Raw genomic sequence first — 22987 nt, 5'->3', positions numbered from 1 at the left:
CAGCCGCGTCTCGCGTTTGCCTGGGTCAGGAGATACTTGTCTATCCCCGCAGCTGACGGGCCAGCAGAACGGGGTCTTTAACGGTGGCCCCTGCAAGCCGGTCTCCCAGCCTCGGCTCCCCTGACACACTGGCTCCGACAGGTCTTCGCTGTGGGGCGTCCCGTGCAGGTGCGGGAGCCCCTCTCCAGGTGCGGCAAACAAAAGTGCCCCACGTGCCCCGGTGGGGGGGGGGGTGCAAAGCCAGCCCTGGCTGGAGCGGCGGCCTTAGGGAGGAGAGCAGGACGGAGAGGAGGGCGGGAGGGGCCCGACGTGGCACTGCAGTCGGGGCCCAGGAACCACCGCCGTGAGCTGTGGGACCCGAAGCTCCCTCTTCCCGGGTCTCAGCTTGTTCATCTGTGAAATGGGTCACTCCACGGGGCTGTCATCAGGACGCCCGAACAGGGAGCCCCCACAGCCTGGCATACAGTTGGCACTCATAAGTGCTGGCCCTCCCCACATTCACAAACAGCGGAGCTCAGTCGGACTGCCTCAGACCCCGCACTAGAGCTTTCTGGTGGGACTCGGGCCCTCCCCTCCGCCCAGAAGGTCTCAGCCGGAAGGGCAGTTCCCAGCTTTACCTGTGTCTGCTCCTGGGGTCCCCATGGACCGTGGCCGCCTCACCAGGGACCGGCGCCGGGACGCTGCGCACCGCAGCTGAGCTAGCGGCAGAGTCCTGTGGCCGGCACGGCTCCAGATGGACAGGCCAGAGGTCACGTGGCAGCCGCCCGCATGCCGAGGAAGGGCAGGGCCAACCCCTTCCCGGCACACCGAAATAGCCTCCCACCAACCCCCAAAGATGCACCTGTTTCCCGGGCGTCCGGGAAAGGGACTTTGGAAAGACGCGCGGCGGGGGTGGTGGGGCCGGGCCCTGTCCCGTCCCCGTGCGCCCGGCGGAGGCCGCGTGAGCCCACACAGCCCTCCCCGTGGCCCGTGCCCCGAGCAGGGGCTGCCAGCACAGCCCCACACGGGGGCTTCGCACCCAGCGTCCGCGCTCGCAGCTCCGGAGGCCGGGAGCCCCGATCTGACACGTCCTCCTCCCCACCTGGTCCCTGGGGCTGGTGAGCCGCAGAGCACCGCAGGCAAACCCAGGGCTGTCCGGGCCATTACTACCAGGCCCCGTGGGCCCCACAAATGTGCACAAATTACGCATCCAAGGCACAGAGCGGTATCCTCATTATAACAAGAGGAGCTTCCCCGTTCCTTTATTCTGCTGTCCGTGCCCCGCGTCCCCATGCCCAGCTCCGCACAGAAACGAGGATGGTGACAATGACCCCAGCTCCCCCCTGAGCACAGAGCAAGTCCCCTGTGCTGCTCCGCACCCGAGGCAGGAGCCAGCGTGTCCCTATTGTCCCCAAGAGGAAACTGAGGCGGAGAGACGGGTGGGGTGCAGCCGGCTCTGGTGAGCAGGAGGGGGCTGTGGGCTTTGAGCCCAAGGGTCTGGCGGAGCCCTCTGAGAGTGACCAGTGCCCTAGAGGTGCCCGGGAGGAAGGGGACACACAGAGGCCGAGGGGCAGCTGGTCGCTGGACCCAGTGAAGGAACAGCCCGTGTGAGGCTGGACGGACACTCTGGGAGGCTGGGGTGCTCAGTGCGGTGGGAAGGTGGGCAGGGGCCAGCCCTCTGCCTTCTGCCTTCCAGAGCCTCTCCAAGGGTCCCCTCCCCAAGGTCCCCCCAGGCTCCCCCAAGGCCTGATACCTTCAGTCCACCTTGGCCGGGGGCCAGAACGCCCACCTGTGGGGAGGGACAGGTGTCCCAGTGCTGTCGGGTCAGCCTCCCCGGACAGAGGGGCTGCATCGTGGTGGGGGAAGCACAGTGCAGGCCTGGGCTCCGTTCCTCTCCAGGTGTCTGGCCCGGCCCCCACCCCCCCCCTGGGCNCCCACAGCGGCTGTCAGGTCCCCGGGAGGCTGCCCCTGGCTCACGGGGACCTGAGGGTGGAGACCCCCTCACCCAGGGGCCCAGGGTCCAGGGACTCATGGCTTCCTCCTCCACGGCCTGAGGCGGGCGCCCCGGCCTGAGGTGGGGAGGGCCGCCTACGCCCTGCCCCTTCCCCACGGGCTCTGGAGTGGGCAGGGGGGCAGCGCGGCGGGCACCCACGGGGAGGAAAGGCTCTGGATCCCCAGCCTCGTGCGGGATTCCCACCCCCTGGCCTGGACCTCAGCCTTCACGGTCAGCAATGTGGTCCGAAGGCCCCGACGGGCTTATGCTAGTTTGCAGTTTGCACCTCCCATCCTGGGGCTGTGACCTCGGGGCTCTGCCCTCCCCAGACCCCAAGGGAGGGGAGGGGAGGGGAGCAGGTGAGCCTTCTGCCCCGCCTGGAAACTTCTGGGCAGGGGCTCAGAAGAGTGGAGTAGATGGGCAGAGCTGCCGCCGTGCCAGCCACGGCCCGGGATCAAGGGCCCTGGGAGCAAGCACTTTATGTCACTGACCAGTGGCTTCCCAACTGTTCCCACGCCAGCTCACAAAACGCACGTGTCCATCAGACGGCGGTCCCGGGGGACAGGTGTGCACGCCCTCCCGGAGGCTCTACCTCAGGGACAGAGCCCCCCCTTCCCCCCCCGCCGCGTAACTTCCTGTGTGCCCACGTGGCTGTTTTTGGCCAATGTCGCTCGGCCAGAAGTGACCACGTGCAGTTGCGTCTATGGAGAGAGCAGGGCCACCACGGGGCGCCCCAGCCAGCCACGGCCTGAGCCGGGAGACGGAGCTCTGAGGGCCGGGGTGCATGTTCCGTGGTGTATAAGCTTCCCACGGCGGCTGTAACAAATGTCCTCGAAACGGGGCGCTTTACCGCGGTTACGGAGCCCAGGAGCCCAAACTCGGCACGGCTGGGCCCGAACCAAGGTGCCTACGGCGGGGCTGCTCCGGCGGCTCGGGGACAATCTGCTGCCTCTTCCAGCCTCGGGGGCGGCCGGCACTGGGCTCTGGCCCCGTCACCCCGTCCCCGCTCCCTGGTCACGTGGCCTTGTTTTCTGTGTGTCTGTCCCCAACCTCCCTCCGCCTCCTGTTCCAAGAATAACTGTGATTGCATTTGGGGCTCAGGCGGGTAATCCGGGATGATCCCCCCATCACAGCATCCTTCCCTGACTCCCATCTGCTGACGCTGTTTCCCAGATACGGGCTCCTAGGTCCCGGGGATGAGGGCGCGTCCGGCTTGCAGGGGTCCGTCCTCAGGCACCGCGCGCTGCGGCAGTTTATACGGTGCGCAAATCCATAACAGTCGTCTTCGCCAAACGGTACCTGCCCTTAGGATGCGCGAGGGCGCCGCCGTCTTCCTGTTCAGTCCCACTTCTTACGTAAGCAGAGCTGCTGTGACCCACTGAACTCGTTTCACGGCCACAAATGGGTCGCCACCTGCCGTGTAGAAAGTTCTAGCCCAACTTCCACACCTGGCAGGGAGGGGGAGCCGAGTGACACAAAGTGACTGAAAGAAAAGAGAGAAAGGTGCTCCCTCTGCCCAACGAGGGTGGGCGGGACCTACGGGTGCCTAGAAGGACACACGCACATGCACGCACACACACGCGCACACCCACCCACACACAGGCACGCACACGCACACACAGGCACACACACGCACGCACGCGCGCACGCACACACACGCACACACACAGGCACGCGCGCGCACACACGCACACGCATGCACGCGCACGCGCGCACACGCACACACACGCACACACGAGGACATGGTCCCGGCCACCCTGCCTCGTGGACGGTCCTCCCCCGTCCCCACACAGCAGCCTGCACCCCAGAAAAGTCAGGTTCATCGGGCGGCTTGGGAAGAGGCTCCGACCAGAAAGGAAAGGGCTGTGCGGCCCCAGGCGGCCCCCGCCTCTCTGCCCGCGAGGATCCGTTGGCTCCCTCACCCTCCTCCCGGCTCACACCTGCCCCACATTCCGGCATGATCCGTCACTCCCAGCAATCACTGCTCTATTGTCCACTCACATCATTTACAACGCTGCTTAAAAGATGGGAAACAATGAGATCAGAGCCTGGAACTTTCCAGCAGACGGTACAGATCTTCAAGGTGACTTTAAAGCAAGGAAGACACCGACCTTTTCAGGGGCATCAGCATTTGGGTCTGGAGGGATCTGCGGCACCGTCCAGGCCCCGGGCAAGGGTTTCTAAGGCCCAGCCCTGGCCTCTCCTGGGCACTCAGCCCCCAGCACTGCTGCGTGCCAGACACCTCTGCCCAGAAGCCCCCCGCGATCTGCAGTGGGGAAAGTGGGGAAAGAGAATGCCTCGCCCTCTGCCCCCGCCCCCACTGCCACGTCCCTCACCTCCCCTTCTGCACCTCAGGCTGACTTGGGTTTGCAAAGAGCTCCATCATCGCTCAGCAGCTGGGTGACCTTGGCCCAGAGATGTAACCTCTCTGAGCCTCAGTCTCCCTGTCTGTAAAACGGGGATGCCTGCCCACCTACCAGGTTACAAAGAAATAAATGACAGATTGTATGTGAAGGCGCCTGGTGCCCAGCCTGGCACATGGTGGCATTTGGTAAATGACACGTGTCTTTCCCAGCTGGTGATGGCATCAGGTTTCCACAGCTGCTGTGACAAATGACCCCACGCTGGGGGGGCTTGAACAGCAGATCCCTGGGCTCTCACTGTTCAGGAGGCCGAGGGCCTGAATCAGGGCATCAGTGGGGCTGAGCTCTAAAATCTGAAGGGGGGGACGTCTGGGGGACCCAGGTCATGATCTCACATTCATNTGAGATCGCCAGCCAGCCATCTCCCGCCAGGCAACGCGAAGCCCCCACACCCATCCACCTCTGAGTCAACAGAGACGGACGGACAAGCAGCCGATAGAAAAACAAGCAAAGGAGGGACAGGAAAGACACAAGCGGCCGGAAATGTAGAAAGTGCTCTGGGTGCTCCCAGTCCCCAGGGGGGTGGGGGGGCCCTCAAAGCAGGGGGGCCCTTCCCGTCCTCTCGGACACTGCCCTGCGCTGGGCTGGGAGGGGAGGGGGCAGGGGACTCACGCCTCCTCTTTGGTAAAGATGAAAACTGGGACGGCCTCTGGGGAGAGCGGTTTGGCGGAAAGCATTTCCATTTAGCACTTCAGTCGCCACCATCTGTCGGGTCCACCTGCGCGTGGCGCAGATGCTCACCTCCGTGGGGAGGGGGCGCGGGGGGGCGGCGAACCGAACCCGCCTGCGGCCAGGCCTCACCCCCTCACCCATCCCTGTTCCTCCCTCGTGTGAGCCAGCGCAGGGTGCACAGTGGGTCCCCTCGGGGGGCCACGAGCCAACAAACGGGGATGAGACTGGACGGATGCAGACCGGCGGCCCGATGCTCTCCGGGAAAGCGGTGCCGTGGGTCCCGCATGCAACAGGCCCTCCCCCCAGCACCCAGCTGGCCTCAGTTTCTCATCTGTACACTGGGAACACAAACAGCGCCCAGCCAGGGTAGGCCGTGGGGACGGAGAAACGAAGAGCCACGCGTAATGCGCTCTGCGCAGGCCTGGCGCCCGGTGCCTGCTGAGGGTGGGCCACAGGACGGTTGTGAGGCCACTGTTAACATGAGGACGGCACACCCGTGTGCACGGCACACCATTCACAGCAGGCGGCGAGGGAGCAGCAGGTGGATGAGAAAATGCGCGTGTCCCTGCCACGGAGCGTGGTCCGCCTGAAAGAGGACAGAAATTCTGCATTCGCCAGACACGGACGAACCCCGAGGACACTGAGCTCAGTGCAAGGATCCCACTCATCGAGGGGCCCCAGGAGTCCGATCCGCAGCGCCCAGGGCGGGGGCGGCGAGCTGGTGTTTCGGGGGGACCATGCCAGTCTGGGGAGACGAAACAGTTCTGGGATGGACAGAGGGTGGGGCGGCCTCACAACAACATGAACACGCCAGCCGCCACTGAGCTGGATGCTCAGAAATGGTTAAAACGGTAAATTTTGTGTTTTGTATGTTTTACCACAATTAAAAAAAAAATGTGCCAGTTGATGCTTCCTGCGCCCAGGGAGGCAAAGCCCCAAAGCACAATGGAGGTGGGGCCCGAGCTGCGCCCAGGGTGGGGGGGCCTCACCCGCTGCCTGCGCCCACCGTGGGGTCAGGGTCCCCGCGTCCCAGACAAGGGGGAGGCCAGAGGGGGGCCTGACGGCAAGGCCCGGCCGGCCTATGGATCATGTCACGGGGACGGAGGGAAGTGCAGGAAGGGAGGTGCGGCTCAGTGTGGATAACTTTGCACCCCAACACCTGGACCCTGCAATTTCCCAAGTACGGGCTGTGTTTCCTGGGGAGCCCCAGGCTGCCAGGTCCTGGGGGAGCGCCCGAGGTCACAGCCCCGACACAGCTCGGGCCTCTGGGCTCTGGCTTGGAGGGCTCCAAGGTGGGGGTGTAGGAGGAGCACAGCGGGGGGGCAGGGGGAGCACAGCGGGCCCGACGGGCGGGGGAGGGCGACAAAGTGCCTCCCGTGGAGTCCCTGATCGAGGGAGGGGGCCAGAAAGGGCACAGGCGCACCCAGACAAGGGGACGAACAGGTGCATTAGCGGCGGAGGAGGTGCCGGCTGGAGGTCACCCACAGGGCAGACGCCGTCTGATGGGGAGGGACGGCGCAAGGGGAGGTGGGCCCCTGAGGCGAATTTGCAGGGGTGGAGGAGGGACCCTTAAGGGCTCAGTGCTCAGGAGGAGGTGACAAGCAGAGGTGGGGGGGGCGGGTCTCAGCCCCGCGGCCGAGCCCCGGAGTCTACCTGTCGATCCGGAAGTCCCACTTCTGGATTAAGCCCAAGGAGGGGAGAACAGGCACGTGGACCCCGCGCCCTCCGCAGCGTGGCTCACAGGGGCCCAGGCCGCCGAGTGCCCGGCAACAGAGGCACAGAGAAGCTCGGTGCGGCCCGCCCCACGCGAGGTCTCCTGGCCTGAAACAGGAAGGACGTTCTGACAGCTGCCGCCACGTGGGCGAACCTGAGGACATGACGCCCGGCGCGGTGAGGCCGCCGCAGACAGTGACTGTGTCACAGCCCTTGCGTGAGGTTCCCGGAGCGGTCACACTGCCGGAGAAGGCAGAGTGGAGGTGGCCGGGGCTGCGGGCGGGGTGGACAGAGACTAAGTTCACGGGCCAGCTGCAGTTGGGACCGTGGAGGGATCCCGGAGGTGGGTGGCGGTGAGGATTCACAAGAGCGTGAACGTACTTGACGCCAATGAGCCATTTAAACGTGGTTAAAACAGTAGATTTTACATGTCTATTTTATCACAATTTAAAAAATTTAAATACAAAAAAATAAATAAATAAAACAGGAAACACTGTCTACTGAGCGAAGCGAAGAGAGAATGTGGTGAAACGAAGCAGAGAAAACACGCTCAGAGTCACCGGCGGCCACGGCGATACTACTTGGCGGTAGAAGCTTCCGGAACGTCGTGGAGAAAAGCACGGGGTGAAGCTAGAGCTGTGAGGGGATGCAGCAGTGGGGCCTGGGGTGGTTCCTGCCTTCCTGGGAGTCACGGATTTTTCCTTCTCTGCTCACCAATCGGCTTTGGCAAAATTGGACGCGTGTGCCGTTTGTGATCTATTACTTCTGCCTCTGCGTGTTCTCTCCAGTGACAGTGGCACTCCCAGAAGGGCTCGGGGCCCCTGTGTAAGGCCCCCACTGGGCAGAGTGGTGCCCGGATGCATGTGGGGGGGAGTGGAGAGCTGGTGACAGAGTTTAGCAGAGAGGCAGCTCCGGCTGGCCAGCAGGCGGGCGGCAGACGCTGGGAGCGGCGGCGGGGGCCGGGACACTTCGCGTCCCCGCAGGTGACGCCTGGGTGTGGCAACCGTGTCTTTTAAAGCCCCTTTCCTCGTTGAAATTACCGGTGTCACCTGCTGCCGGGCAGGTGGGTGGACAGTGCCCCTCCCAGGTGATCCCACCTGGCCTTGAGCTCAGCCGGTCCCCACCCTGCCCCGCCCCCCAGCCCCGTTCTCCCGAGAGCCATCTCAGGGTGGGGGCCGGGGCCCGGGGCTGGGGCGCAGGCAGCCCTGACTCTGGCTCCCGCCCTGAGACCCCGGCGTCCCGCCTCCCACACCCCACCCCAGAGCCCCGAGTGTTTCCGAGGATTCTGGGAAAACTCCGGGTGGCACAGACACCCCAGAGCTGGGAAGAAACATGAGCTACAACCTTCCGGAAGACCCGTGGGGACCTGCTGTCCGGGCCCGGACGTGCCTGCAGTTAATTACCAGCCCCCCGTCCTTCGCGAAGACCCCGGCCACACGGGGCCTGGTTCAGAGCTTCCCTGCAATTCACTTCCCTTCGTCAGAAGCTCGTACACACACCGGGAGACGGCCTTTGCCAAACACTAATGCGACTGGGGTCTGTTTGTTCACAGAGTCAAGTAATCGATATCTGACTCATTCAGCGTCTGCAGACGAGGCCGTGGGGGAGGGCGGACTAGCTGCGCTCAGTCTCCGGGGCAGGTCCCCTCGCGGGTGCGCACAGGAGACCCATCGGCCAGGGCCACTCCGAGTTCTAAGTAAAAGGACCGATGCAGCAAGGCGCTAAGCGCACTGGCTCGCCAGGCCGTGCCCAGGGCTCCACTTGACCTTCTTTCCTCCACCTTCCAAACGCCCGCTGTCCTGCCTGAGTGCTGCGTGGCTGTGTCACCTCAGGCAGAGTGGACAAGCGTCTGAGCAGGAGGGGTACAAACAGCCCGGCAGCCGCCACTGAGCTCAGAGCCCAGGGAGGGGCCGCCCCTCCGCCACAGCCCTGGTGGGGAAGCCCCTGCTTGCCCTTTGGCCAGAGCTGCCCTGTGGCTGCCACGGAGGCCAGTGACTGTCCCCACCCCCCCGCCGCAAGCCACAGATGTCGGCTGCCAGAGGGAGGCACTCCTCTCCAAACTGCTGCGGCCCCTGGAGTCAGGCGTGCCTGGGGAATAGAAGGTTCTATTCCAGAACTGGGCCAGCCAGGGCGGCGCGGCTGAGAGGCCTCCCTGGGTCTCTGAGTCCCACTAGTGTGTGTGGCACTGGGCCCCACCTCCGTGCCTGTCTGGTCCCCGGCCAGCCGCCCCGGCCCGACCGAACTTCCAGACGGCAGGGGTCCCAGGGGCAGCCCCCCAGCCGGGGCAGGCTGTAGCCGTGAGATGGCTCTCCACCTCACACACAGCGGGCACGCCCTCGTCACCTGTGTCACCTGGCTTCACAGAGCCAGATTTAATGATATGTGCAAAGCCTGAAAAAGGGCCGCTTGTGCTATTCTTAGGAGAGCCGAGGGTGACGGGGGGGGCGGGGGGGGATGCGTGGACGGACTGCAGGGGGCAGCCTGCTGCCTGGGAGGGGGGCCCGGCTTCCAGAAGGGGGTTGGGCAGCACCCCCGGCCAGAGGAAGGGGCCCCCATCCCTGTGCCCTCAGAGGAGGCTGACCCCATGGGACCCTCAAGGCACCCCGGTCTAGAGGGGCCACAGGGCCCCGGAAGACAGCTGGGCAGCAGGTGCGGAGGATGGGGGGGGCTGGGGACGGGGTCCCTTCTCTTCCTCCAGCCTCCCTCTCTTCCCCGCGGACACCCGCGAGCTCTCCCTGACCCGGGCCACACCAGCGCTTGGGCAGTACCTCTCCTGCAGGGGTCGTGACACCCACAGCCCCCAAACCTGGCCCGGCCCGGAATCACTGGGTGAATCACCAGCACCCCCGTGAGAAGCCCCAGGGTCCGCACCCTGCGGAAGTGCAAAGTCCGCCCTCTGCACCTCCTCTCCCTGCTGACTCATCGGCTCCTCACATGACTGAGCACCACCTGCACGGGAGATGCCACGCAAGGTACAGGGAGACCACGGCACCGGAGAGGCAGACGGGGCTGTGGGGCCCTTGCTGCGTGCCCGGCACCTTACCCGGGGCCTAACCCGGGGCACCGACACACATGGCGTTTCTCCGACACGCCCGGCACTCTCTCCCCCAGGGCTCTGTACCTGCTGCGGGTTGCCATTCTCCCACTGCTTTGCCTGGCTAACACCTACTAGGCTAATGTCACCTCCTTCGGGAAGCCTGCCAGGATTTCTCTCTCAGAGCACGTTCACTAGCCACCTTCTCTCTGTCCCCAGAGAAGTGCTTTCTCATGCTGTGTTCTCCTCACGTACCGTCTGCCTGGAGGAGGGACGAATTCAGGGTCACCTCCAGCTCCCGGCCCGCAGATCCATACACTCAAGCGAAGCTGCCACCTCTGGCCCCCCCACCTACCCCCGTGGATGCTGGGTTGGTCGGCTAAATACTGAAAGATGTTGCTGTTCACAGGACCCAGAGTGGGGCCCCACCTCTGGGGCAGAGGGAAGGGTCTTCTGCGAAGGAGGTNTATATCCCCCCCCCCCCCCCCGCCAGGGAGAGGCAGGTCCTGAGAGAGGAAACAGGAAGTCGGAAGAGGAGGCCCAGGGAGAAGCCCCCCTCTGTCCTGCTGGCCGGTGCCAAGGCCGGGCTGTGCCACGGGCTCCCCCCAGACCCAGAGCACAACCCTGCTGAGACCCCCTCTGGGCCTCAGCCGTGCCCCGCAGATCGAGGGGAAGGGGCGCATCAAAGCCCAGAGCAGGACATCAGTGGGGGAGCAGGTCCCCAGGCCCTGGGGCGGGGGCAGAAATGGCCCTCAGGACCCCACTTCCCAGCAAGATGCTCTTTCCAACGTACCCCCCTTGGAGGCTGTGGGTCATATTTTAAGTAAGAAGCAAGCAACTGTTTCTCTATGAGACCCTTTCGGAATGCTTCCTGCCCCTCCCCCAGGACAGTGGCGGCCACCGCGGATGCCGCCGGGTCACAAGGCGCCCCGGCCTCGGCCAGCTGGGGCGCGGAGGGAAACCACACACACACGTGAAGCAACGCTGGCTCTGAGCTCGGGGAAGCGTCACACGGGGTCGCACAGGCTCTCAGGCGGCGGCGGCCAGAGGCTGCCCCACATTTAGTGCAGGTCACGGGAAGGACCAGGAAGGAAGTCCCAGGTCGGCGGGAGCCCAGAGTCCAAAGGGAATGCCCGGGTGCAAATGCCGTGCCACCCGCTGGCTGGGGGCTCGGGGCAGCTTCCTCCATGGCCCCCCACCCCGTAAAACAGGCAGTTGCGCCCCCCCCGCAGCGTCCAGGGAGCCAAGTGACCCATACTCGCCCACTGCTCTTATTACTACTGCTGCTCTTGCCGCCCGAGAGGCGCCTCTACCGAGAAGCAGAGTGATGTGATGACCTCATGAGGAGACACGCGTCCCCAGGGGGAGGTGGCACTGGGGGTCCTCCGAGAGCCAGCCAGGCCCGCCTGAACCCCGCCTCCCCCGTCCCCAGCCGCCTGGCCTTGGGCACATCACGCCTCCGGAGTGAGTGCGCCCTGCGTGCAGAGCGGGAGTGCCGGCCGCCACCCCACGGGCGTCCGCGACTCTGGACACGTTCTCCGCGTGCCCAGTGTTACCAGATGCTGTGCAAACAGCAGACATCGATTTTTATTAGACAAATCAATCCGTCCCCGAGCTCTGGCGCGGAGGCCGGCTCGCGCTCCGGGGATATATTTAGCTCTGCTGCCGCAGCCCCGCGGTGCAGGCATTCCGGCTCTGCCTCCTCACTGACCACCCCGGAATCTGCTCCAGAGCACAGCTCCCTCTCGTCTGTAACCGTAGCCGGCATCAGCGTAAGAGTATGCACCGGCCGCGTCAAATTCCTGTGCTCGTAAGGCGTCTGTGCCACGCACCGCCCTACTTCCACGGCGAGCTCGCTCCTCCCGAAATAGAGAATGCGTCCCTGGAGCCAGCGCCGAGGCCGCGGAGCCGGGCGGCTGCTCTCCAACCCAGCCTCCTTGAGCAAAACACTGTGTTCTTGCACACCCTTAAAATGAATCAGCTGGGGGAAAACAAGGCAGCAGGTCATCAGGAGAAAAAAAACAGGTGCCCCCAACCCTACTGCACTTTGATGTCTTTTCTTCCAGCGTGTCTTTTCTATATATTTTGTGGACACAAAATGGCACATAAGATTCCGCGTCCCGTACTCCCCAGTCACCACCAGCCCTGACGCATGGAGTTGACTGACCCTTCATCATCTTAACGACTGCATAATATTCCGCCTTTCCCCGCAGCTCTCAAAGCGTGGGGGGCCCCAAGGCCCTGTCAAGGAGTGGACAGGGTTAAAGCCATTGTCGTAACAAGATTCAGATGTTATTTCCTCTCTCCGCTTCCACCTTTCCCCAGGGGTCTGTGTGGCATCAGCACCGACTAATCACAGGCCGGACATGGGTCCAGCTGTCCTCTGTTAAGCCAGACATTAATGAGATTTGCAGAACGTAAAGCAATGCCACTCTGGCCACTAAAAATACTCACATGGTAACGTACAGAAGCCTATTCTCCAGTGAATTAACAAATATCTCAGGATCGGCTCCATTTTAATTTCTAAGTCAGTAAATATTATCCACTTAGAAACGTTGGGGGACCCTCAGAAATTCTGGGTTGGAGTCGAGAGTCTGGAGCCCCCGCTGTGGATGGAGGGTGAGGAAGCACCAGCGCAGGGGTGCACGGCGCCGGCCCCGCACTCAACGACTGTCCGTGTATAGATCCGTGTGTGTCCCAGAACCTCCCCAGAAGCAGCAATAACTCTATCAAAGGGCACGAATGCATTTAAGGCTCAGTGTGGGTGCCCAATTGCTCCCTAAAGCTGGCGCCCCGGGCGGCAGCCTGTGACGGGATCTAGCTTGCAGCGTTTGGGGAAGTTTAAATTTAGCCGAGTTAAGAGTCACATTTTTTTTTCCCCATGAGAAGTCCTTCTCGCGAACCCTCAGCCAGGCTGGAGACCCCACAGGGAGCGGGACGGTGTGGGTCCCAGAAGCGGCAGACTCAGAGGCTGCCTGCCGGCTGCTGGCGATGCCCTCCCACTGGGGGTGCCATCAGGTTAAGGGTCCGGAGACTGGGCCGTCCGGGATGCGCTGGGCGGCCCTTGAGGCACCACAGCTTCCTTGTGGGAGGGAGGCAGGGGACACTTGACCTTGACCTGTCTCCTGGGGGAGACGGGCGGGAGGGATGTGGGGCCGCTGCCCCGGAAGCTGGAAGAGGAAAGAGTGCATTCTTTCCAGAGCCTCCAGAGCGCGGTGGCCCCACTGACACCTTGACTTCAGCCCAGTGACACTGGTCTCCCAAATGGTGAGGAAATAATTGCCTCGAATCACTCTCAGCGAGGCGGGCTGAGCCCCCTCTTCGCCAGCCCTGGGACCTCACCAACAGCGTCACCGGCTAGGAAAGCTTCTTGCTCCGGGCTGTGATGTGCCCCCCCTTAGAGGCCCTCACCAGCCGCCCCACCAGGGGCTCAGGGGCGTAAGCCCCTAGGTGTCTGAAGTCCTCTTGGCTCCTTCAAAGCCTGCCGGCCAGGCCACTGTCACAAGGGCACGGAGAAGGGATCGGGGTGCAGGAGATGGGGGCCGGGCAGGGGGCGGGGGGTTTAGAGGCCGCATCGGTGGCGGGACGTGTCATGCCAGCCCTGGGCCTCACGGGCTTCAGGGGGCCCGGCTTGGCCTCGGGGACAGAGAGGGCAGGGAGCCGGAGAGCCTGCAGGGGAGAGAAAGCAAGGCAGCCTGAGCCCCGGAGGCCTGCCAACGGGCGCCGCCACCCTTTGTCCCTAGCACCCAGAGCCGCCACCCACCCGGCACTGGGGGCCCCGCCCACCCTGTGCGGCAGCCCGAGTCCAGGCTGCAGCCCACAACACCCTGGGGGCTCTGCACCCACACCCACTCTGCCCTCCCCTGCACCCACCCTGCCCTGCTCTGCACCCACCCACCCTGCCCTGCACCCACTCCCACCCTCCCCTGCACCCACACACACACTGCTCCCTCCCCCCTCCCCCACAGAGACAGGCAGGGAGGCACCATACATATTGCATTTCCTGACTGCTGCAGCGCCCCGGTGCGCGGGGAGCCGATGCGTGTAACCCTGCACCCCACAGCTTCTCCCTGAGCCCTGGGCCGGCCAGGCCGGGTTTCAGCTGGAGGCGAACCACCGGATCAGAGCCACAAACAAGGAGGTGGATGGAGGGGCCTAGAAGGCCCAGGAGTCAATCTGGGCTCGAGGCCGCGGCAGGCGGCAGGCACTAGCCATGGCTCCAGGCCCACGGCTGGCGCTCACACCTGGTCGCCCAGCTCGACTCCGTCCTCGCTGCAAGGCCTGAGTCACACCATCCCTGTGCACCCCCGATCCCCACCTCCCTGCCTTTGTGCTGAGCCTTCTGCCTCTCCAGTCAGCACTCACATGCTGGTCTCGGGACTCAACTCCATGCCCTCTCCTCCAGGAAGCCTTCCCTGATGCCACGTGGAAGTGATTCCTCTTGTCCTGTCCCCATTCTGCCTCCCACCAGGTCCTGATGCCCCCTGTTCCCCGTCTGTCTGGGTCATGACCTTCACGGGGAAGTGACCCTGCCACCCTGGTCTGTCCAGCACCCTCCGTGTGGCCGGCACAGGGCTGTGCATCCAGAAGCGTTCTTACGTCTCAGTCGGACTTGCAGTCGCTTTACCTGAGGCCAGTGGGGGGGAGGGGCAGTGGGTCAGGGCCCCGGAGACGTGAACGCTGCCTCTGATGTCGCATGGGCAAGAGCCCCAAGCTGTCACAGGCGGGGGGGGGGTGTGCTCAGCGGTGCTGGGGGCCCCGTCATCTGCCTGCCTGAGCGCAAATCCTGCCTCCCAAGGTGCCCACACCCGGGCGCAGGGCCAGCAGGGCCGGGGAGACACCCCGACCCCGACTGCACCGAGGGAGGAGGCGCCTGCCTGAGGGCACGCAGCCAGAGCTATGCGCGCTCACCTAGGGCCACCCGCCCCAGGGCCACTCACGCACCATCCCAAGACCCGGGCTCAGCTGGTACCGGGGAGACTGTGTGAGGGCCCCCCCCCCACCAGGGGGTCAGACTCTGCCCCCAGAACGGGAGAATTGCTTGTCTCCAGACCCCACAGACGGGGACCATCTAAAACCGCACAGACGTTGGGGTTCAGGTGTGACACTGACCACGAGAGGGGAAGGCTGGCTGAGGTCTAACAGGGCCATGTGAGCAGGGGCGCCCTCTATCTCCCGGTCCCAGCCGTCCGGAAGCGGATCTCTGGGCTGTGCCAGGACCCAGGCAGAAGCCCCTCTAGGAGGCAGGGCAAAGAGCATGCCCCCCGGAGAAGTCAGCGCTGGGTCTGAGACTGGCTCTGCCTCCCCGGCTACGGGCACGCAGGCGCCACAACTGAGCGATGCAAATTTGCTTCATGGCCCGGGGGACAAGATGGACCCTGTAAACCCCCCACTGTCACTACAAAGCGTTATTATGATGCCCCAAATGGCCAAGCCGTATCCATCCCAAACACCCAGCCACACACGAGCGGGCAGGAAATCGCGCACGGAGGCCGGCTCCGGCATGCACAGGGGGCTCCGGCATGCACAGGGGGCTCCGGCATGCACAGGGGGCGCTGGGGGGAGGGGGCCAGAGGAGCGTCTAGGCCCATGGGGTTCAAAGCCGGGTCTGCCATCTACAAGCCGTGCGGCCAGGGCGGCCGACGAGTCCTCCTGGGGACCTGCCTCCCCTCTTGTAACGGGGATACCTCCCTTCTATAACAGAGACACCCCAGCAGCCCTGAGAAGCGCCCTGAGGATTCGGGAGCACGTGGCCAGGCGTGGGGCCCGAGGGAGCATCCCAAGAGCTGTGGCTGCTGTGACACCGAAGTAGGGTGCTTCCTGACACCCTAGAGGCCGCGGCGATGGAAACAAGCCCGGGTAAACAGAGACGCTCTGCTCAGGTTGCCTGCCCTGCACCCTACCAGCCTCGAGGCCCAGGGCCCTCCGCCCACGCCGGCTGCACACCCCTGGCCGGTCCCCTCGGCGCCTCGCAACGCCATCGTCATCACGGCCCAGCCGCTATCCAGGCACCACCGTGTTCTCCCATCGCAACGATTTTAACCGCCTCTTCAAGCCTCTGCCCCGTAGCAAGACCTGCACCCTGGGTCCTGACTTGAGGCCCCGGGGGGGAGGGGCAGCCTCGGAAGCACAGAGAGGGTCCACGATCAATGATGTGGGCAGGTGGCCCAGCTGGAACGAGCTCCAGGGAGGCCTTATCACATCCTGCCAAGGCGGGGGCAGGGCAAGCGTGTGAGGAAGTCCCCGTGTCGGGCAGAGGGGGGGCCGGAGTCCTTGGCAGTCACCGCTGTCGCCCGGCCCGGCCGGGGCCCAGGGCCGGGGCTGGGGCCCTTCCCACCCTCTTCTTTCATTACCCCGTTGTGTCCATCTCCTCTGAGCAGCTCCCAGCTCCCCTACGCTCCAGATGTGGCTCCCTGACAGGTGACTTCTGCATAAGCGAGGGTCACACTCCCTTTTCTGGGACAGTGAAGAGCAGACTCGCCAAGAGTTTTCATCAAAGTCAGAACTCATTCGAGAAACTGTGCCATCTACCCCCAAACGGACCTCCACGACGGAAACCATAAAGAATCCGAAATCTTGGGCGGCAGGTCAGGGGGTGCCCCGACCATGACAGGAAACAGTTCAGAGCTCGGGGACGCCCCTGCTGAGCCAGAGCGTGCCAGCTGCTTCCTGGGCGAGGAAGCCGCCCCCTTTCAGAGGCAGTTTCGGGTGAATTTCTGGGTCAGGATGATCCGTCTTCTTCTGCGCCTAATTCTGACGGAGTCACGCAGAGAAACCGGGCACCAGTGCCCTTGCCTGCGGGAGGCTCCCTAACGCTGTCCGCCCCCACTCCCAGCCGAAGGACAGCGGCCCTCGCAGCACGGAATGTTCCGGAACTCCCACCGAGTCACGGACTTCGTGCACCTTCCCTAGACTCGGCAGCAACACTTTCCCACTTTCACTGCAAAAAAGAAGAGCATGTGCAACGAAGAAAATTCGGGAAAGTCGCAGAAAGTATATAAAGACGCAGATGTGGGGAGACCTTTCTCCTCTTTCCACGAGAGAGGCCACTGCGGACATCTTGACGCGCACCCTCCGGGTTTTTTCCTCCTTTATCGTGTTTGCAGCCGTGAGATCACATATGATGTACAACCCTGCCCTCCGCCGGTGTCTGAATTAAACTTGTCTGATTAAGCATCTCTCCTAAGACTGAAACCTCCTCACACACTGTTAACTAGAAGGTTCCCCCCACCTGCAGGAGGCGGTAAGCTTCAGCGGGATGTAGACCGCATTTTTCTTGTCCACCGCTGTTCCCGGGGGCCTGCGGCAGGCGTGCGGTAAGGATGTGCCCCCGCATGAGTGAGCGACGGCGGGTGGTATCTCGTCACTCCCCTCCACGTCTAGGCAGCTCCCTTTCTGTGGCCCTGATGTGAGCATCTTTGTGGCTATGCCCTTGCCCACACTCGGGTTAGGTGACTGCCCAGGGCTATGGGAGCCAGAGGAGGGGACAGGGGCACGGGGGGCTCTGACACACGCTCTCCTTGACCCCGGACGGTCACTCTTCCTGCTCCAGGCCTCAGCTTCCCCTCTGTGCGTGTGCGTGCGTTTGCTCTGCACCATTCTCCAGATGCCCGCGGCTCCGTGATCTTCACCAGGCAGCCATGGACGTGGGACGGCCGAGCCAGCCGCCCAGGCTCTCCTCCTGACCCACACCTGCTTGGGGCTGAATCGTGCCCCCTCCAAATTCACGTGCTGAAGTCCCCCTACCCCTAGTAGCTCGGAATGTGACTGGCTTTGGAGGGAGGGACTCCGCAGCATGGCCTAAGGCAGCACGAGGCCAGCCAGGCGGGCCCCCAGCCAGCGTGAGTGGTGCCCTTGTAAGAACAGAGGAGCCAGGCACAGACACCTATGTGAGGAAAGCCCTGCGACTACCAAGAGAAGGGGTCCATCTACAAGTCAAGGAGGGAGGCCACAGGGGGAGCCAATCAGGCCCACACTTTGAACTTGGACTTCCTGCCTCCAGAAGCGAGAGAATATCTGTGGTGCTTGGTTATGGCAGCCCTGGCCTCCTGCTGCACCAGCCAGGAGCCAGGGGCCTCTGAGCAGCTGGGGGAGTCCACCTGCCAGGCCTGCAGCCGCCGGGGACGGCGTCTAGGCCCAGAGAGATCGAGGGTCTTGATCGAGGACCTGGCATCCATCGCGGCTGGCCCTGGGACCCCTCCCAGCTCAGGGCCTCCCCTCAACCCCACCTCGCCCGCTGTGACCCCATGGCTACTTCAGGAGACCCCCACACTCCTTGTCTGCGGGCCCCACACCAGCGGGCTGAGGCTGCATGCAGAGCTAAGGGCATTCTGTCCATACTGCAGGGAAACTGAGGCACAAGGAACCCGTAGCTAGTGCATGGGACTTGGATCCAGGCCTGATACAGAATGTCACCTCTGACAATCTCCTAACCCCTCTCCCCCAAATCAACAAGCCACAAACCGAGCAGGCAAATACCAGGGGCCCTGAGGCCACACCCACACCATGTCAAAGGCGACCTGCGCATGTGACTGAAGGAAGACACAGTGGCATAAAGGAAGGGGAGCCTGTGACCTGGAGAGGTTGCACAGACTGTCTGGGGCCTTGACGGAAAGGCCCGTCTGGGCGGCCGGACACTGGACAGAGTGAGGTCCACCCACACCCGTCGGCAACAAGCTCTGGGATGATGTCCGTCTTCTTGGTGAGAGGGCACCAGGGCACCTGCCCTGATCGGTGACAGAAGCCCATGGCCTGCCAGATGGCCACAGCAGCCACGGACCCACCACTGCGGTCCCTCCTGCTGTGTGGGGAGCTTGTAACTACCTGGGGACACATCTGATGAGCCACAGGGGGACGCGGGCGGGCACACTGGCACTCCCAAAGGGCCGGGTAAACTCACGAAGACTGAGAACCTGTAGCCACCCAGCAATGACCATCACGAGCTACTGAGGACCTACGACGCGCGGGCTTTCCCACGCGAATCTCGTCCACTCCAGGTAACCAGCAACACTGTCTTCACAGCCCGGGGAGTCAGACTCAGGAAGGTGCCACCATTTGCCAAGATCACAACTGGCCACCGGGCAGACGGCACGGTTCAAACCCCAGCCCCCTTGCTCATTCAAATCATGACCCCCCACGGCCCCCAGTGCCCACAGAGCCCCTCTCCCAAGAAAACCACAAATGCCGGTGCTCCTTCAAGGGCTCCCCCTCATTACAGGAGGGGCTGGAGGTATCAATTAGGATCACAGAAAGCCTACAATTACCCCGTGCGCACCCTGCCATTATCGCAGCCTGCCATTAGATAAATGTGTCTGCAAGTTCTGCAATATCTCGGGGCGCCCTGCAGCCCAGCCCCCTCCAGATAACAGGTTGGCCATTTCAGAAATCCTCTTCTAGAGAATTCTGCCTCCCCCTGCCTGCCATTTGCTCTCAGCCACTCTCCCGACGCCCACCGCCAGTGTGGTCCCTCCCTCCTCGGCTGGAGGGGGAGGGGACTGTTTCCCCCTGCGAGTCGGATCGCTGGAAACAGCCCTCCCAACCCTAGAGCAGAGCACGAGCAAGCCCTCACTAAACGCACACTCCCTCCCTGGTCCCATTTCTCCCCAGCTGTCCCCCAAGGGCCACACCGCAGTCTGTGGCGAGACAGGCTCAGAGGAAAGAGCACAGGAGTCAGGGAGCCGGGGGTTTGAATCCCCACTCCGCTGCGTGAGCCGGGCAGGTGACTCAAACCTAGTGAGCCCCGGTCGCACCCCGAAAACTGGGGTGACGGCCCCTCCCTGCCAGGGAATGTCCGGACCAACCCTCGGCCCGGTGCCAGGCCACAGGAGACTCTCAAATCCCCGGCCCCTACGGCCGCGCACCAGACCATCACGCCAAGGCCTCCCTGCTGTAGGTGGGTCTCAGTTTCCCCCAGCGCAATAGGTGCCGCCGTCTTGTGACGCTGTGGGATTTTCCAGGGCCACGCAGAGGCTGTCGGATCCGGTGGGTGCGGCGGGAGGCAGCAGTGGGGATGCGCAGGGGTGAGGGGCCGGAGATGCCGAGCGGTGGGAGACGGGGCGGGTCGCACACACCTGCGGGCTCTGTGCCCCCCAGGTCTGCAGCGGAACAGCCCAGGGCGCCGGAGGTCGGCCTGACGCCCCCAGCTCAGGCGGCGCGAGCGCAGCGCAAGGGCGGCGCCCCCTGCCGCAAAGCCCCCCAAGTCATCACCCTTCTCCTCGGCAGGGTCTGCGGCGGCCCTGCGCCCCACGGCCCGGACCCGGTCGCCTTCTGCAACCTGCAGAGACCCTGGACCCGCGAGAAGCAAAAAAGTGGCGCCTTCCAGACAGCGCCGGGCGGCGCGGTGGGAAGGGGTCTCCAGCCCGCGCTGCGGAGCTGCGCGCGCCCCAGGCGCTGGGGCAGGGGGGCTGCAGACCGGCCCTCGGGTTTGCAAGACCCCGGGACCAAAGTTGGGCGGAGCCACTGGGTGATTTCCCCGGTGCTGCAGGTGTAGCCCCAGAATGCCCTCGCTGCGCCGCGACCCAGCTCGGGGACGCGCCGGTCCCTCGGTCCCCGCACTCACCTGCACTCATCTCAGCGGCGGCAGGGAGGCGGGCGGTCCGGCGTTNCGTGGAGTGGCTGGGGGCCTGAAGACCTGGGTCCGCCCCCACCTCCCCCAGTGTGCAGACAGGGAAACTGAGGCGGGGCGCGGGCTGGGATTCCGGCGCGGGGCTCCTGACTCCAGGTCTAGGGCCGCACACCGCAGGCTCCCGGCGCGCTGCACTGGCTGGCGCCTTCGGAGGGGCCGCGTCCTACCCCACGGCAGGCCCCGGGCCCGGCCCCCACCCCCGCCCCCCGCTGTCACCGACTGCCCTCTGTGACGTCAGGCGCCCAGCACGGGGCGGGGTCCGGGTGGTGGAGCGGGAAGTACTAGGGGTGGGCGTCAGGAAAAGAGGGGGAGCAGCTGGTGCCTGGTACTGTCAAAAGGGGTCTTTGCGGGTGCAGGCGACTGGACTGAAGGAGCATTCAGGAGGCAGAATCCGGGACCGGGCACGCGGGGTGAGGTGGCGGGAGGAGACTGGCTTGGGCCAAGGCTGTGGGGGGATGCTGTCAACAAGGGGAGGCGGGCGGCCGCAGAAAATGTGGACTCCGAATGGAATACTGAAGCGGGAGCAGACACCCTGGCCCTGGGCAGCACCCGTGTACCCTGGACGGGCTCCTGGGAAAGGCCAAGTGCAGCAGAACCAGCCACAGGCAAGGCCCCGCAGTCCTGGCCATGCACCCTAGCAACGAGGAGGCCTGCCCGGGTGGCTGGGCCCGCAGCTGCGCGCTCTACTCCCTTCTGGGGCGGGGGTCCCCAGAAGGCAAATGCCATGGGGTGCAAGGGTCAGACGTCTTCTTCCCCACCCAGCGTCCCCTCCTAGCGCGACCCTGAGCAAGACCCTTATGTGGGCATCGGGACCGGTGAGTGATGTCGGCGGAGAGCATTAAATCTGGGTCATGGGTCCTGGCTAGGGCAAAGGCAGGCCAGCAGGGATGGAGGAGCCCGGGGTCCGACCACCTGGTAGGGAGCCCAGCTTCACCTGCTCGTGCAGGGTGCCTAGCTCGACCTCAGCATTCGTCATCGAACTAGACAGAGCTCCTGCGGGCAGGATGGTTCCGAGGATTACACGCGCTGATGTATGCCGTGCACCCCTCTGAGTTGAGACTGATAAACGTTTTTGACATTCTCATGCCATTATTATTATCACCGTTGTTCTCAGTGCCTTGCATGGGGTCTGCTGCAGAGCGGGCCCTCCACACACGTCGGTTGAGTGAAGGGAGAGAAGAATGGAGGAAGGAGAGGGTGGGAGCACCCTGCCACCACTCACCCTCCTCAGGAAGCTCTTTGCCGAGCCCCCCACAGTCCTGCTTCCTCCCCGGCAGAAGCATCAGCACCCCCATGTCCTCAAAGGTCCCTAGGAACCTTCTGGAAGCAAATGATTTCCCCCACAGAGCCTGGTGAGGATGGCAGGGAGGCCGCGATCACACCACTTGGCCATAGGAAAAACCAAGGTGTGGATGGGGTGTGAGTCAGGGTGGGTGTGGTGAGCCTGGCTCCTGGCTGGTCCCAGAGCTCAGCCCGCTGTATGGCCGCCCCGGGGCCTCCCATGGACTTGGCCTCACCTCTCTGAGCAGGCACCGTCAAACAGCAGGGACGGGGCGGGGGTCACAGCAGTTCTCAGCCTGGAAAGCCCTCAGGATCATGTGATTCTGGCACTCTTTCAAGAGGACAGAACCTAAGGCCCGAGGAGGTCCTGCCCCGAGTCACCCAGTAAATCAGCAGTAAGGGAGGGGCTTGGCCCAGGTCCTGTGGCTGTGCTGCCAGCCCTCTGCCCTCAGCAAGGGGCGCGCTCCCTGGGGCAAGCCTGCTTGCGTGTCCTCGCTTCCTGCACAGCGCCCGCCGACACTGGCTGATTTGGATCGACTGACCCAGACTTTGGCTCTCATCCTGGTACTGTGAGCCAGGTGTGGCCTCGGGCAACTGGCTTGCCCTCTCTCTGCTTCATTTTCCTTACCAAGCATAGTATCAACCCCCGTAGGGTTTGTTAGGACGACGATGGAGTAATATAGGTGTCTGCCAAAAGTCAGGGCTCCATAAATGTTATTATCACATTCGTTATTAAAACAGACATGTAGAGGCATGTGCCATCACTTCCCCTAAACACTGTTTTCTTTCCTCACATGTATATCTTACATCCAGCGACCCCCTGCTCCCCATCCACCCATCCATCCATCATCCATTCATCCTTCCATCTATCAATCCATCCATCATCCATCCATTCATCTGTCCACCTGTCCATCTGTCCATCATCCGTCTGTCCATCCATCCTCCATCCATCATCCATCCATCCATCCATCCATCAATACATCCTTCCTCCCATCATCCCTCTGTCCATCCATCATCCATTCATCATCCATCTGTCCATCCATCCTCCATTCATTATCCATTCATCCTCCATCCACCCACCCGTCATCCATCATCCATCCATCCACCGTTGTTGAACACCTTTAGTGTGTACTGGGCACTGTTCTAGTAAAAAAAAAAAAAAAATGGNCCTGGGCTTGGGGGGGGGGGGAGGGGTGTCAGAGGGCCTTCAAGGGCTCCTTGACACAAAGGAGGTTCCAGACAGGCTAACAGTCAAACCAAGACCCTTC

General features: G+C 63.6%; 1 protein-coding gene across 1 annotated transcript in view; it reads right to left on the bottom strand.

Annotated features, from left to right (window-relative positions):
- Positions 1 to 20414, bottom strand: part of LOC144220220 (uncharacterized) — a 43024-nt gene extending 22610 nt beyond the window's left edge. The window contains exon 1 of the mRNA XM_077750376.1: positions 20373 to 20414. Within this exon, the coding sequence (XP_077606502.1) occupies positions 20373 to 20382 (10 nt within the window). The 5' untranslated portion in view covers positions 20383 to 20414. The remainder of the gene's footprint in view (positions 1 to 20372) is intronic.
- Positions 20415 to 22987: the final 2573 nt, after the last annotated feature.

Source organism: Crocuta crocuta, unplaced genomic scaffold (genome assembly GCF_008692635.1).
Source record: "Crocuta crocuta isolate KB4526 unplaced genomic scaffold, BGI_CrCroc_1.0 scaffold179, whole genome shotgun sequence".
Taxonomy (NCBI): Eukaryota; Metazoa; Chordata; class Mammalia; order Carnivora; family Hyaenidae; genus Crocuta; species Crocuta crocuta.
The sequence above is the reverse complement of the archived record's forward strand: the minus strand, read 5'-3'. Positions and strand labels throughout refer to the sequence as shown.